Source organism: Pelophylax lessonae (assembly GCF_965119305.1).
Source record: "Pelophylax lessonae genome assembly, chromosome: 1".
In the NCBI taxonomy this organism is placed as follows: Eukaryota; Metazoa; Chordata; class Amphibia; order Anura; family Ranidae; genus Pelophylax; species Pelophylax lessonae.
This window is the reverse complement of record NC_138768.1, coordinates 550,252,626-550,267,688: the sequence shown is the minus strand read 5'-3', so window position 1 is coordinate 550,267,688 and position 15,063 is coordinate 550,252,626. Positions and strand designations below refer to the sequence as shown.

The window sequence follows — 15,063 nt, the reverse complement described above, 5'->3', positions numbered from 1 at the left end:
CTCTCCAGTTCACGCACAGGGTTCGAACAGAAAGTTGGTAAAACGATTTCTTGGTCTCAAACTTTGAGGCCACTTTTGATAAAGCCAGATCTGTCCTAAATGAGATCTGGAAAAAAACTTGTAGAAAGCTCCAACAAAGCTTCCAGTTCACCAACCATTCTGGCAGTAGTGATCGCCACAAAAAAAAAAAAAAAAACCCACACCCCCTTGAGGGTTAAAACTTCACTGCACAAGGCTTAATAGATTCAAACAGCTCTCCTAAGAGCCTGTAGAACTATAGATAGATCCCACATAGGAATAGGGGTTGCTCACTGGTCTGCCTGTTTTAAGGCTGAAAAGAATCTAATTACCCAAGGGTTTTAGCCAAGGATACTTCTTAAAAGACTTATTGCCGAGACTTGACTCTAGGGTGCCGACAGCTAAACCTTTATCAGCCACACTACATCCAAGGAGCTCTGTGCACCAGCTGTTAAACACCTCCAGGTCTTAAGGTAAATGGTCCATGTTTTTCTCCTGCTACTAAGCAATCGCCACCAAGTGATCCCAAAACCTCTTGCTTTTAAGTAACTGCCTCAGAAGCCAGGCTACAAGATTCCAGCATCTGGGGACAGGAAAAAATCCTGAAAAAGGTCCTCCCAAACTTGTAGAATCTAGGGGGTTCCATGGTCAAACCCTTCAGGACTGAAAAACCACAGTTTCCTGGGCCAATGTGGCGCAATGATCAGGGTAGTATCTTCCTTCTGAAACTTCCTCAGGACTCCTGGTATTGGGGGGGGGAGACGGCATAGCATCTGGAGAAATGCCAGTTCAGAATGAACGCATCCACTCCATGCACCTCGGCCCACATTTTTGTATTCTGCCAAGAGGCAAACAGATCACCACCCCCCGAGTGATCAACCTGAAGAGATCCTGAGGGTACAGTCGCCTTCAAGGTTTTTCTGCTCAGAAAGCCGGCCAATTGGTTCAATTCTCCCTTTAGGTGGACAGGGAGAGCACCCGAGCTTCGGCCACTGAATTCCTTCTGCCAGAGACTTGCTCCTTGTCCCCCCTTGCCAGTTGACATAAGGAACTGCTGCAGAATTGTCCGAGCAGACCTGCAGATTGTGCCCCTGTAGTTCTGTCTGGAAGGCTCTGAGGGCCAGCTCGAATGCTCAGTTCTCCCCAGTTTGAAGATCCCCTTGGATCTTCGCTCTTCCAGGACCATTGCACCAGTCGAGAGTCCAATTGTGCTCCCCAACCTGTGCCACTTGCATCCAAAGTGATGACTCGACTGGAGGACACTGACAGGACCTATGAGAGAGACCCTGAGACAGGTTCGAGACCCTCCACCACCAGAGGTATCTATCCCTACAGGTGCATGGACCAGGGAATACAAAGCACTGAGGGTGGTCCCACACCCCCAAGATGAACAGTTGCAAAGGGCAGCAGTTAAGTCCCGCCCACTATACTGCCAGAATTGCGGCCATTACCCCAGTGCTGACTTGGTCTGTCTTACTGATATAGGTCGACTGCTCTGTAATAAGCTCATTGCTCTGTATCTTCCGACTCTTCTCCAAAGGAAGAAATGCCTTCTGAAGTGTGGAACTCGTAGCCCAGAAAAGGTGACCTTTTGTGCGGGTCACTAGACAGACTTTTCCAGATTCAGGAGGCACCCCAGGCTCTCCAAGAACTGTCTTGTCGCAAGTAGGTCCCTGGACAACTGTTCCTGAGAAGGGGCAAACAGGAGTAGATTGTCCAGGTAGGCAATAACCAAAAACTTCCCTGAGCCGCAAGTAAGCTAAGGCATTCTGCCATGACCTTTGTCAAGATGCAGCAAGGAAGAAGAGGGCGGGCTGAAGGGAAGGGCCCGAAATTGCAGATGTAACATGCCCTCTGCCATTCTTATTGCCAACCTGAGAAACTTCTGGACACCGTTCCAATGTGGTAATGTGCAGGTAGGCATCTCTGGTCTATCGAGACCATGAAGCAGTTTGGAGGGGGGGATGGATGATGATCCCTTATCGAGGAGATCTAATCCATCATGAATCTTTTGTAAGCTACCAAGGCATTTAAGGGTTTTAGGTTCAGGAAAAGCCTGAACTTTCCTTAAGGTTCCCATACGACGAAAACGTGGGAATAAAACCCTCCGCCCACCTCCTTCGGTGGTACCTTCACCACAACACTCTGCTCTTCCAGCTCTTTTCAGGGAGGAAAGTAAGGCGGACGCCTTTTCTTTGCATCTTGGTAATTTGGCGATTAACATCCTGCGTGGAGGGGGGCTTGAAAACTCCAGATAACCCTGCCTTACGATCCCCAAAATGGACTGGGAGGTGACCGCTTCCCACAGAGAGGAAGGTCCCCAATCTTCCTCCCACTGTGGTCAGCTCATCAATTTGTTTTCTTGGGCTAATCAGGAGGGCAAAAAAAAAATCCCCCCCCAAGATTTCTGCCCCTCGGTCCTAGGAGCAGAACTTTAGATTGTTCATTGTGTCCATGCTTGACAGGAAAGGATTTTTTCCTGTCCACCATCTGATCCAGGACAGTTTAACCGCTTGCCGACCGCCACAAGTAAATTTACTGCGGCGGTCAGCCCCTCACAGGCAGAGTGACGTTAATTAACGTCACTAGCCTGGGAGGGTCTGGGGAGCGAGCGCGCGCCGCCGGAGGCGCGGTCACGGACCCCCCCCCGCACATGTGACCGGCGGACCCGATGTCAGCCGGTCACTCGGCGATCGGCGGGGGAGAGGGAGAAAGTCAGGCGGCTTGTGTAAACAAGCTGCCTGTCATTCTCCTCGGTGTAAAAACACTGATCAAACGGTTCTACTATGTAGAACCGTTGAACCGTGTCCTTACACCTCAAGTCACAGCCAATCACAGTAGAAAGCACGCCCCTAGGGACACACAGCCCCTCCCTCAAATAAAGTTAACCCCTTCACTACCAGTGTATTTTTACAGTAACAGTGCATATTTATAGCACTGATTACTGTAGAAATGTCACTGGTAACCCCAAAAGTGTCAAAAATGTCAGTCAAGGGTCCAATCTGTCCGCCCCATTGTCGCAGTACGCAAAAAAAAAAAAAAAAAAAAAAAAAGCAGATCGCCGCCATTACGCGTTAAAAAAACAAAAAAAAAACAAAAATGACAAATCTTTCCCTTTGTTAGTTTGCGCAAACCAATCAAAATACGCTTTTTGCAATTTTTTTTACCAAACCTATGTAGCATAGAACAAAATTGGCCGAAAATGTTAAAAAATTTTGCAAAATTTACGCTCTTTTTTTGTTTATAGCGCAAAAAGTAAAAAGCGCACAGGTGATCAAATACCACCAAAAGAAAGCTCTGTTTGTGGGAAAAAAAGGACGTCAAATTAATTTAGGTACAGCGTCGCACGACCGCGCAATTGTCCGTTAAAGTCACGCAGTGCCGAATCGCAAAATACCCCCTGGTCGTTTAGCAGCCAAATCCTCCGGGGCTTAAGTGGTTAAGTCTGGAGCGAACAGGTCGTCCCCTGTAAGCGGAATCCCACAACATTTAGCCTTGGACCCGCTATCACCCTGCCAAGTCTTAAGCCAAAGAGCCTTATTTGTAGAATTGGCCAGGGCTGAAAATCTAGCGGACATGTGTACAGATTGGGCTGACATGTCCGCAGTATAAGCCAAGCCCCGTAGAAGCGTAGGCAAGAATTGTCTCCTTCGAGATGTCCGCCTCAAAAGCTTGCCTTAATCTGGGTTAGCCAGTACTCCAGATTACGGGCAACCACTGCCATAGCGGGTTTAAGATTCACCAATGAGGAATCCAAGGTCTTTAGGAGAGAGTCCATCCTTTTATTCATGGGATCAGAAAGAGCCCATATCCTTGAAGGCTAGGTCTGACTTGAGACCTGCGAGAAGGCCACGTCCAATTTCAGTGATTTGTTCCACACTGACAAGTCTTCCTCAAAAAAGGAAAATGATTTAGGGCCCTAGAAAAAAGCTCTCAGGATCCTGCCATTCGTTTTTGACCACTTCCACCAGGACTTCATGTACTGAAAATGCTCTTTGTTCACCCAGGTCCTGGTACATTTGGTCATGAAAAGAAAGTCTTCTCCTCGATTCCCAAAGTGGTGTGGATAGCTCCCGAAGGTCCACCTCTTTGTGTTAATTTGTGTCTAGAAGCTCTAGTGGAGTCACCATCCACCCATTCTCCCTCTGACTCAACCTGGGAGCCTGAAGGTGTATTATCACGCTCTTCAACCTCTTTCAGTGCCTCCCAGTGTTCCTCCACTGGGTACCACCGGTGGGGGATGGTGCAATCTCCTGCTGTGCTGGCTGAGGGGGGTCTGGGGCTGAGGAAAATTTTCTAAGAAGTTTCCTAAGAAGTCCTGAAAGACGAGGGGGGGAACTATATCTGTAGCGATACTGCATGCAGGTTAACTTCGACTGTCGTCAAGTACACCGACTCTTAATGGGCCCCAATGATAACCAGAAGAATATGCCCATTTGGCAATACTTATCCTGCAAGCCCCTTTGTTCCCCTGTCCCACTCTACCAATCCTCTTTTGGATCGTGCATACCCAGTCAGTCTAGGACTAGAATTGCCACTATTAAATATGCAGTATAGTTCAGCACTCGGTAGATTAAGCTCTACTAAAGCTTACTGCTGCACTGTTACCTTGTTAATGTTTGTTGAGCTGGATGCCAAATGTCAGCTTATGCTTAGTTCCTATTGTTAATCATTTTGTATGCCAACTTGTATTACCATTGGTAATCCATTTGTTTGCCTAGTTAACTACATTGGGCGACATATATATTAAGTTTACCTTTACTACCTGGTTTGGTGCTAATTTCCTTGACATAAGCACTACAATTGAGTACCAAGTATTACTCTCAGTAATCGCTTGAGATATTGCATGTTTGTACCCTCATCCTTAATAGAGGGGCTGAAGCTCTTGGGAAGGTCACGACCGATTAGAGAAGGTAGATGCATAGAAGTGCACCCATCTTCTTAAGCTGCTCCTGTGGGGTAGTGCTAAAAAAATGCGACAGCTTCGACACATTCCTTTAATATATCTAAAATTAAGTTATGCCTTCAGTTCTACTTCGGTGTGAAAATGAGCACTACATACTTATTTTCTATACGTAGACAATATCTTTAGAACATGCATTACATGCACTACAATTATATAGCATTCACTTAACAGGATATATAAAACTCTTTCAATAGACTGATACCTCTTTGTACTCGCTGATCCAATAGAGACGGGAAGTAATTTGATCAAGAGTAAGACCTACTGGCTGTTCCATTGGTACAAAAGCAATCACATGCCGATCTGATCCATCCATACCAGCAGCCTCAAGAGTAGTATTCCCATTTTTACCATAGTTTATCCAGTACATGTATCTGAAAAGAAAGGTATTAAATGTCAGTTTTCATATTAGAGGTCTGACTTAAGTTGGTCTGTTACTTCAATTCAGAATAAAATAAAGCCAACACTTTTACCCCCACTTCTCCTGTGGGTCAAAGGAGTGCACTTTATTCTGCACTCTTGTGACCCATATTCTGCCAACAGCAAGTTAAAGCCTGCTGTCTGCTGATGTCACTGAGCCAGGCCAGGGTCTGGATTGATCACTGAGCCAGGCCAGGGTCTGGATTGATCCTGACTTTATAGTTGGGATCTCCCGCAGATAAAAACCTCTTCTTTCTGTTTGGCTTGTTGGCAAATAGGTCTTTCTGGATTTCTGAATCTTACCAATGCCAAATATACCACCGGGTTCAACTCCCTACTCCCCCTGCCTTAACGGCTGACAACTGAGGAATTCTGCCTCCATGTTTGTCTCCTTTAAATGGGTAACTGATCTAGACCAATCCTTCCCCTCGGCCCAACCAAGGATCTCCCGAGATAGGTCTGGGAGATGCCTGAATCTGGTTCCCCCCCCCCCCCCCAATTCAGGCAAGCCAAGGTGGTGGCATTGTCAGAGCTGAGCCTTCCTGTCAAGGATATCTTTGGAAGGCCTCGCATATCGCTCTGAGCTCCCTTAACTGGACGACATCTGATCGAGCTGCCCCAAGGAACTTGAGCCTTAGCCTTTCCCCAAGTGAGCTCCCCAGCCCCAGGCGCTTGCATCTGTGGTGACTTTCAGGGGGTTCCTCTGAGTCCAAGATATGCCTTCTTTTAGGTTGTCAGGAACTGTCCACCACTCTAGGGAGGCCTTCACTTGTGAAGTGAGAACTCTTGGTCCAATGATTCTTCCTTGTCCCAACCAGAAAGGAGGAATAAATTGAGGTCTCTTGAATGAAGCAGTGGTCTGTATACTTGCTGACATCAAGCCCAGAACGCTCAGCACTTCACTTCTGGAGCATGATGGGGCTTTGATCAGGTCTCTTGCTACCAAGACCAATTCCTCCACTTTGCCTTCTGGCAAGAAGAGCTTCTGCAATCTTTTGTCCACCAGGTAGCCTAGAAAGGTCTTGACCTGCTCTGGCTCGAGAGGATTCTTTGCTGACTATCCAACCCAATGTCTGCACAACAGAGATTAACATGTTAGCATCTGCATTGACCTGAGCCATTGAGGGACCGAAGACCAGCGGCTCTTCCAGGTATGGTATCAGTGTTATCCCCTGGAGATAGAAGGCAGCTACTACCACGCCTTGGACTGGCTGTTAACTCAAACTGAAGGGCCCTGAACTGCCAATGAAAATTTTCCATGGATACTACCGCAAACCTCAAGAATGCCTGATGATCCAGGTGAATCGAACATGCAGGTAGGTGTCCTTGAGCTCTAGAATCAAAGCCTCCCTCAGGAGATTCTTGCATACTGGATACTTGCAATAGAAAAATATTTCAGGAACTTGTTCAGATTCCTGAGGTTTACAATGAGGCAGTATTTTCCTGGTATCGTTAATCTAGTACAGGCATCACCTGCTGCTCTTCCAGCTCCTGAATTCCCTCCAGAAAGGCTAATTTCTTCAAAGCATCCCTGGGAGGATGCGTCAATGTGTTCATTGAAATAGGCCTTGCCAAGAATTCTAGGAGGAAGCCTTCTTACAGTCTAGCAAGTGTAGTCTAGCAAGTGTAGGCACAGTCCAATCTATTCTCTCCCACCAGGAGATGGAAAGACAGGCGGCCCCCCTATCCTGATCCTTGTGTCATTTTGTCTTTGGTGATGACGCTAGGGGAGGAACACAACAAATTGTTCCTTTGTTTTCTTGGGTTTCACAGGGAACCTCTTTCAAAGGATCTAGACGGTACCTCATCCAGACCTGGGCTGAACAGCAAAGAGCCTTGAAATGGGAAGCTGCATAATTTGCCTTTGGAAGTAACATCCCCTTCCCATGCCTTAATCAGAACAGCTCTATCCCAGTGGATTAATGTGGAAGTTTTGACTGTAGCCCTTGAACTCAATTGCAGCGTCCGCTAGGTATGCAGCTTTCCCTCCCACTAGCGGAGTAATTCATCTGAACCATTTCCATGACCGGTGTGGTCAGCCTTTCAACCTATAAACCTGCGTTCCTGGCTGCACATGCTGCTCCTAGGGCTGGACACATGGCAGAGGTGTTTGCATCTCAGGCCTTCTTTAGGAGGGATTCTGACCTACGAGCTATCGGGTCTTGTATGCTTCTTGCATCTTCAAAGGAGAGATCAGATTTTTGGTAACTTCATACAATGCGGCATCTAATTTTGTTTTACAATTCTTACAGGCTCACTATTCCTGCAGGATTAGATTCTTTAGGAACTGATTGAGGTGAAACACCCTGGAATGTGCCTTGCTGAACCCCCTGTACACCTTATTCTGTGCAGAGGCTTTCTTGGGGGTCTCCGGGATCTCTCCAGAATTATATGCCTGCAAGGGCCCTTCCAGATTCTCCAAGGCAAAAAGATGTCTGCTTAGCCTGACATCCTCATGTGTCACTAACCAGGTCCAGATCCACTTCCCCATCTGAGCTGTGACCTGACCGAGCCTGGCTTTCTATCTCTATCTTCCTCTTCCACCCCCACCTGAGCTGGGGACAGTGACTGTGGGAAAATACTGGGCCCACCCTCTAGAAAGGCTTTGAGAGGATAGGCCCTCTAGGGGTTAGCTCCTCAGCTTGAGCTCTGTGGCTGTACAGCAGTCTTATGAAAAGATTTAACTGTTGCCAACATCTGTTTGCATAGATGAAAAACTTCATCCAAGCGGAGGCTTCTTTCCCTGCCAATTTATGCACTTCTAGCAGGAGGGTTTGAATGGGACCTTGGAGGCTTCTCCCCATAATCCCCAGGAGCAGCTAGACCCTGCTGCGGCAAAAGGCGTCAGATAAGAGGTAGACCACCAATGTCACTCTTCCTAGCGCCTGACTGGGCTAAATATTGAAGGGGGGGGGGGGTATAGGCAACAGAGGGAACCCCACCCGGTCCTAATGACCCTTCTGGGTAGCTAGGGTTCCTTCCCCTCCCTTCTTCCCAAAAGGGGGGTACTCACCGGGAACCGATTTTGACTTGCCCACAGTTGCCATCCCTTTCTCCATGAGGAGATTGGCCCAGTCCTTTGGCTGCTGGTACTGCTGGACACTGGTACAGCATGCCGGCCGCTCCCTGCCGCCTTCTCTCCTCCACACCGCTCATCGGGGACACACTGCTCCTCAGGTGCCACCCACTCCTGTGATGAAACCATGACCTCTACAGTACTCCGAACGAGGCTTGGAGCACACCCATCCTCCTTCACTTCAATCGCCCAATTATCGCTTACCGAGGGAGACCGGGAGCTTTTGAGAGAGCAGTCTGGCGGCGGTTCTTTAGCACTACAGTGATGGATACACAATTCTCCAGTGACCAGAGCGATGGTGCAGTTTTAAGGCGACCTGTGAGAAGGACTTTAGCCTGCAGGTTAGTTCAGCCCTCAGGCTTCCCTATGCCTGCCTCACCAGGAAACCATCTGATCACATAATATAACAATGTTTTGATATAAGGGAGAAAATCTATACTGGGGGGGGGGTGAGGAATTCTAACAAGCTGTCAATTGATTGTGTTTCCTGTAGGGAGGAGCCCCTCATCTCAGGTGTGCCGTTCTGGAAGGGGATAGGAGAAATCACAGGAAGTGAAGGGAAATCTCCCCAATGGATCAGATATAAAAAACTGGAACTGGTTTTAACCGCCCCTCACTATTCAAAATGAATAAACCTTGCCTTTAGTTCTACTTTAAAAGAAAATCAATGTTTATAACTGAATATAAACCACCAGTCATGCTACAGCATAACATTCAGGGACCTTTATAACCATCTCACTTCTCTAATTGCCAGAAAGCAAAAAAACTAGGGGGGGAAAATCGGTTTTGCAATAGTCACTTTCTCCTGAACTTTTGGTTAACCCATACCATTGACCCTGAAGGCAGTTGGCCTCCTTAACCAATGGTGAGATGCAGAGTAACAACCCGTCTTAAAACCCTTGACACACTCAAGCTTAGTCTGAACCCAGTTCCCATTTTGAAATCAGAGCAAACGCCCTCTGCAGCACAGGACAAGGTGCATGCAATGCTGTGATACCCTATTTGGTAACATCGGTAACATCAGCTTTTAACAAAAAGGTATAACAGCTGCAGTGACGCATAAGAATCATAGAACCCTTTGGGCTCATTTAATACACTCCCTGTATTCAGTGTGCAATTCTGTTTGTACATTTACATGCATTTGTAATGAGTGACATTTTCAGGCGCTGATTTTACAAGTTACATTTACATGCATTTTTGGTGTGTTCTGATACATGCAAAAAAAGCAGCATGCTGTACTTTTTTTTTTAACACAAGAGCCATGTAAAATTAGCATATTTAAACATTTTTCTTGCAGATGAGCTCAAAAGGTTTAAAAAATGTGTGACTGCATTATGTAGAAGGGCCAATTTACACTGACTCCAGAAGCTCTTCTTGTAGCTTTGTTTCAAACAGCTGCATTTTAAGACTTTTCCCCCTTGATTTCACCTGATCTGGCAAGTATGATATTCAGCTTCCTTTAACAAACCAAACTGCCCAGTAAAGTGGCAATTCGAGGATTGAGAGAAACTAGTAACACTGAAAAGGGTGCTTATATTCTTTTATGTAAAGCGCCGTATCCCAAAAAACTGTTGCTCCAACTGCTGAAAAGTTTTAGTTGGGGTTCAGCTCAAAAAAGGAATGCAGCCACCACATTTAGGGACTTTAAAGTATTTAAGGGGAAGAAGGGATGGGGAATGCCAAAAGAGAGGAATTTGGGCAAAAGAATCTTCACAAGATTTACACTTCCCGTCACGCCTAGGGGGAGCCTGGCCCACGTCTGGACACGGAGCCCAAGCATAGAAATAAGAGGGTCAACATTACCCAGTACATAAAAAATCGGATAACGATCTGGTAACTAGCACACCCAAGTAACGTATACGCGAGACCCTTGTGAGGGGAAGCCTAGCAGAGGCTTCCGTAGGGGGCGAGGGATCCAACGGTAATAGCCGAGATTTGTCCCAATTAATATGGAGACCCAAATGACGGCCGAAATCATTAATAAGATTGAGTGCTGCGAACAGGGATGAGCCGGTGTCTTCAAAGGTAGAGCAACATGTCATCCACATATAAAAACGATAGTCTGACAGGTCCCATCTACAAACCCCTCACCCCCGGGTGCACCCTAAGTGCAATGGCCAGGGGCTCCACAGCAAGGACAAAGAAGCGGAGACAGCGGGCAGCCCTGACTGGTGCCACGGCTCAGGGGGAAGGGGTCAGACAACCAGCCATTCACAGCAACCCTAGCGACAGGGAGGTAGTATAACCGTTTAATCCAGCCCAAATCCAAAATTCGCCAGACATTCCCAAAGGTAACCCCACTCCAGAGTCGAAAGCTTTAGCAACATCCAAAGTGACTACCGCCCTTGCTCCCACCTTGCCTGAATATTTAGGTAGAAGAGTCTAGTATTCATAGCCGTGTTCTTTCTGGGCATAAAGCCCGTCTGATCTGGATGAATGAGGGAAAGAATGACACGACCAAGACGTCTGGCAAGAACCTTAGCCAGGATCTTAATATCAGCCTGTAGGAGGGAGATCACGTGGTACGACTCTGGGTTGCGGGGGTCCTTACCAGGCTTGGGGAATCACAATAATTGTGGCTTCTCGCATCGAATCCGGTAGGACGTCGGTATACGCGTGAGCAAAGGTGTGCATTAGTTCAGGGGTCAGCACCTCAGAGTTAAGCATAGAAGTCAAGGGGTATACCGTCGGAGCCCAGGGCCTTAGAGGCAATAGCCTCAGCAATTTCATCCTCAGAGCGGGGTCTCTAGGTCTGATTTTTGTGACTCAAATCTGGGGAAAGTCAATAGATTGCAGGAACCACATTTAGGGATTTTTAAGTTGCAATGTTACATATTTTTGGGTTTAATACTGCTTTAACCACTTAAGCCCCCTAAGATTTTACCCCCTTCCTGACCAGGGGTTTTTTTGCGATTTTTTACTGCGTGACTTTAACAGACAATTGCGCGGTCGTGCGACGCTGTACCTAAACGAATTTCACGTCCTTTTTTTCCCCACAGAGCTTTCTTTTGGTGGTATTTGATCACCTGTGCGATTTTTTGATCATGCGCTATAAACAAAAAAAAGCGTCAATTTTGCAAAAATAACAATACTTTTCACTTTTTTTATATGAAATTTCCCCCCCCAAAAAAAAAAAAAAAAAAAAATCGCAAAAAGCGTATTTTGATTGGTTTGCGCAAAAGTTATCGCGTTTACTAACAAATGGAAAGATTTGTCATTTTTGGTGTTTTTTTTTACTGAGTAATGGCGGCGATCTGCGATTTTTTTTGCGGTACTGCGACATTGCGGCGGACAGATCTGACCCTTGACTGACATTTGACACTTTTGGGGGTACCAGTGACATTACTGCAGTAATCAGTGCTATACATATGCACTGTTACTGCAAAAATGACACTGGCACGGAAGGGGTTAACTGTATTGGACAGGGAGGGGTCAAGTGTGTCCTAGGGGCGTGATTCTAACTGTAGTGGGACAGGTCTCCTATTGTAAAAACAGAGATCTTCATTTTTACACAGGGAGAATGACAGGCGGCTTGTTTACATAAGCCGCTCCGCCTTTCTCCCGCTCTACCGACTACTGTAGTGTGACCGGCGGACATCGGGTCCGCCGGTCACACGCCCGCACTCCTCTGAACGAGCCTCGGCGGGCGCGCACGCGCTCGCCCGCTATTGGCTCAAAACCCGGTGACAGGCGAGCGACGTAGACCTACGTCACTCTGCCTGGCTGGGGCTGACTGCCGCAGTAAATATACTGTGCGCAGTCGGCAACTGGTTAAGCAGAGGAAGTTTAGGTAGCTACATTTACAAAATGTGGGCTGCATACTGCTCAAAGCTTTACATTAGAATGTCCATTTAAGGAGCACAATCTTAGTTTAAAGTGGTTTTAAAGGCCAAAAGGTTTTTTTACCTTAATACCAGTCTGTTAAATAGTTGCTCCCCCCCAGCTTCCCCTTAAACCCATACCTGAGCCATCTCTAGATTCAGCAATGTCCCATCTGCAGCAGCTCTTCTGCCCTCTTCCCACAGGAAATGGTTATTTCAGATTTAAAGCAGATTTATAAAATGTACATCTGTACCTGGTGTAAAGCAAGTATCAAATGGCCCTTTGCCCTCTGCTTCACTCAAAGCGCTCGTAGTGAGAAATTGCCAAGGAAAGAAGCTTTAGTGGTTTATTGCTAAAATTGTCACGAGAAAACGGTTGGCATTTCCATTAGTGACCCGAGATGCCCATCAGAATGTTCAGTTTTATAACCTTAACGCCTCCCCCCCAAAGCATACTTCACCCATTTCAAATCCTTTAGTCTAACTCTGGATAAGAAAAAGGAGTCAGTATATATTTAATATTTTTATAGGATTTAAAATTTAAAAAATAGTAAACTTTCAAGCATGGATAACTTACCTGGAACTGGGAAATAAAACAAGCTGATCTGGTACAAGTTCCTTTTCAAGAAGATGGACATAACCCCTGCCGTCAATTAAGCCAACAGATATAGACTTGTTCTCTATACTTGCCCAATATAGTTGGCCTGAAAACCAGTCCACAGATATGCTACTAACCCCTCCAACGTCTGTAAAAGATGTTAAACAGAGTTAGAACTTTATAAATTGTGTACCACTTCAGCACTCAAAATGTTCCCTTGTAATACCTACCTGGCCCAATACAAACTTGACATTTGATTCATTGTGAAGACCATATCAAAATTTAAATGACTACATTATTTAGCACACCATCTGAGTGGGGTTGGAGGACACAGTTTTAAAGTGAGATTTAAAGCGAATGACAGACTACACATTGGTTCACGCAAAGCAGTACTACTAAAATTGTAGTTATTATTGCTCAATGAAAACCAGCACAGTTTGGTCTACTGAGGTTTACATATGTAAAAGCAGTTTTGGTAGCAATCCAGAGCATCTATTCTCCACAGGATGTGCACAATGTTATGCGGGTTCCATGGTGGTGCTTTGGATTGTAGAACACGTTTTCCTTTCTGCTAGGTTAGTGCATTATTCTTATTAAAATTAAGCATCTCCTTGGTTTTCATTTGAATGGCATTTGGCCGACTGAGGTTGGTATATAACAGTTTCCCAGTGTAATTTCCTTTTGGATACACATCTGAAGCTGGCCAAGAGTCTGCAGTTGTGTGCTTTTAGATCACTGGATGTTGGGCTCTTGCCATCGCCGTTTTGGCTAGAAGCTCTGCATGTGGGGATGGAGCACTTTGAATTTGTGTGGAACAAGGTTTATATAAAAAAGGTGGGACCTTTTTTGCGATAAGTATACAATGAGGACATTTATGATTTCACCTTTATTCGTTTTTTTATTGTTATATATAAATAGTTTACTAGATGGATTTTGCGATTTTAAGGCTCACGTAAAGTGATTTGCACATCTGCTTTTCTACAAAACTTTTAACAGCTCTAGTCCCTAGTAGCATACTGATGTACTAATATTGCACTTGTGTTAACAGCTCTTGCTGCCTGTCCTGGCTGTAGATATTTTACACTGAAGAAATTTATAAACGCAACACTATTTTTGCCCCCATTTTGTTGGAGTTGAATTTAAAGATCTAAGACTTTCTTTATACACAAAAGGCCCATTTCTTATGGTTCACAAATCTGGCTAAATCTGTTAGTGGGCACCCAATCACAACAACAAACTGCAGTCAGGTCAAGACCACGATGACGAGCATGCGGATGAGCTTCCCTGAGATAGTCTGACAGTTTGTGCAGAAATTCTTTGGTTATGCAAACCCAATTGTTGCAGCAGCTGTCCGGGTGGCTGGTCTCAGACGATCTTGGGAGGTGAATGTGCTGGATGTGGAGGTCCTGGACTGGTGTGGTTACATGTGGTCTGTGGTTGGGAGGCCGGTTGGATGTACTGCCAAGTTCTCTTAACGCCTTTGGAGACCGCTTACGGTAGAGAAGCATTCAATTCACAGGCAACAGCTCTGGTAGACATCCCTGCAGTTAGCATGCCAATTGCACACTCCCTCAAAACTTGTGACATCTGTGGCATTGTGCTGTGTAATAAAACTGAACATTTTTAAAGTGGCATTTTATTGTGGCCAGCCTAAGGCACACCTGAGCAATAATCATGCTGTCTAATCAGCATCTCGATATGCCACACCTGTGAGGTGTATGGATTATCGTGGCAAAGGAGAAGTGCTCACTAACACAGAGCTAGACAGATATGTGAATACCATGAGAGAAATAGGCCTTGTGTACATAGAAAGTCTTAGATCTTTGAGTTCAGCTCATGAAAAATGGGGCAAACAAAAAAAGTGTTGCATTTATAATTTTGTTCAGTATATGTAGGATCAGTTACACTACTGTCCCAAATTACATTGCCAAGTGTCACAGAATAAGGTTGCTGGGGGGCCCAAAAAGGTTTTGTCATGAATTTTAGTTAACCCCAGTGGTGGCACTGTATTTCAGCAAATTTCTTTGCATCTACCACTGTGTTTCTTGTTAAGGAAATGTGTTCCAATGGTGGACCTCCCATAACGCCACTTGTCTCCACATTTTAACAAAAAAAGATTTGTTCACTGGCTACTAAACAAAAACTTTACCTTCAATGCAGAATTCTT

At 45.7% G+C, this 15,063-nt stretch overlaps 1 protein-coding gene across 1 annotated transcript in view; it reads right to left on the bottom strand.

Moving 5' to 3' along the window:
* Positions 1 to 15,063, bottom strand: part of LOC309544676 (low-density lipoprotein receptor-related protein 2-like) — a gene marked incomplete at its 5' end in the record, with an annotated part of 171,900 nt that overhangs the window by 104,340 nt on the left and 52,497 nt on the right. Inside the window, 2 exons of the mRNA XM_082243588.1 lie at positions 5,187 to 5,355; positions 12,876 to 13,044. Coding sequence (XP_082099714.1) covers positions 5,187 to 5,355; positions 12,876 to 13,044 — 338 coding nt within the window. The remainder of the gene's footprint in view (positions 1 to 5,186; positions 5,356 to 12,875; positions 13,045 to 15,063) is intronic.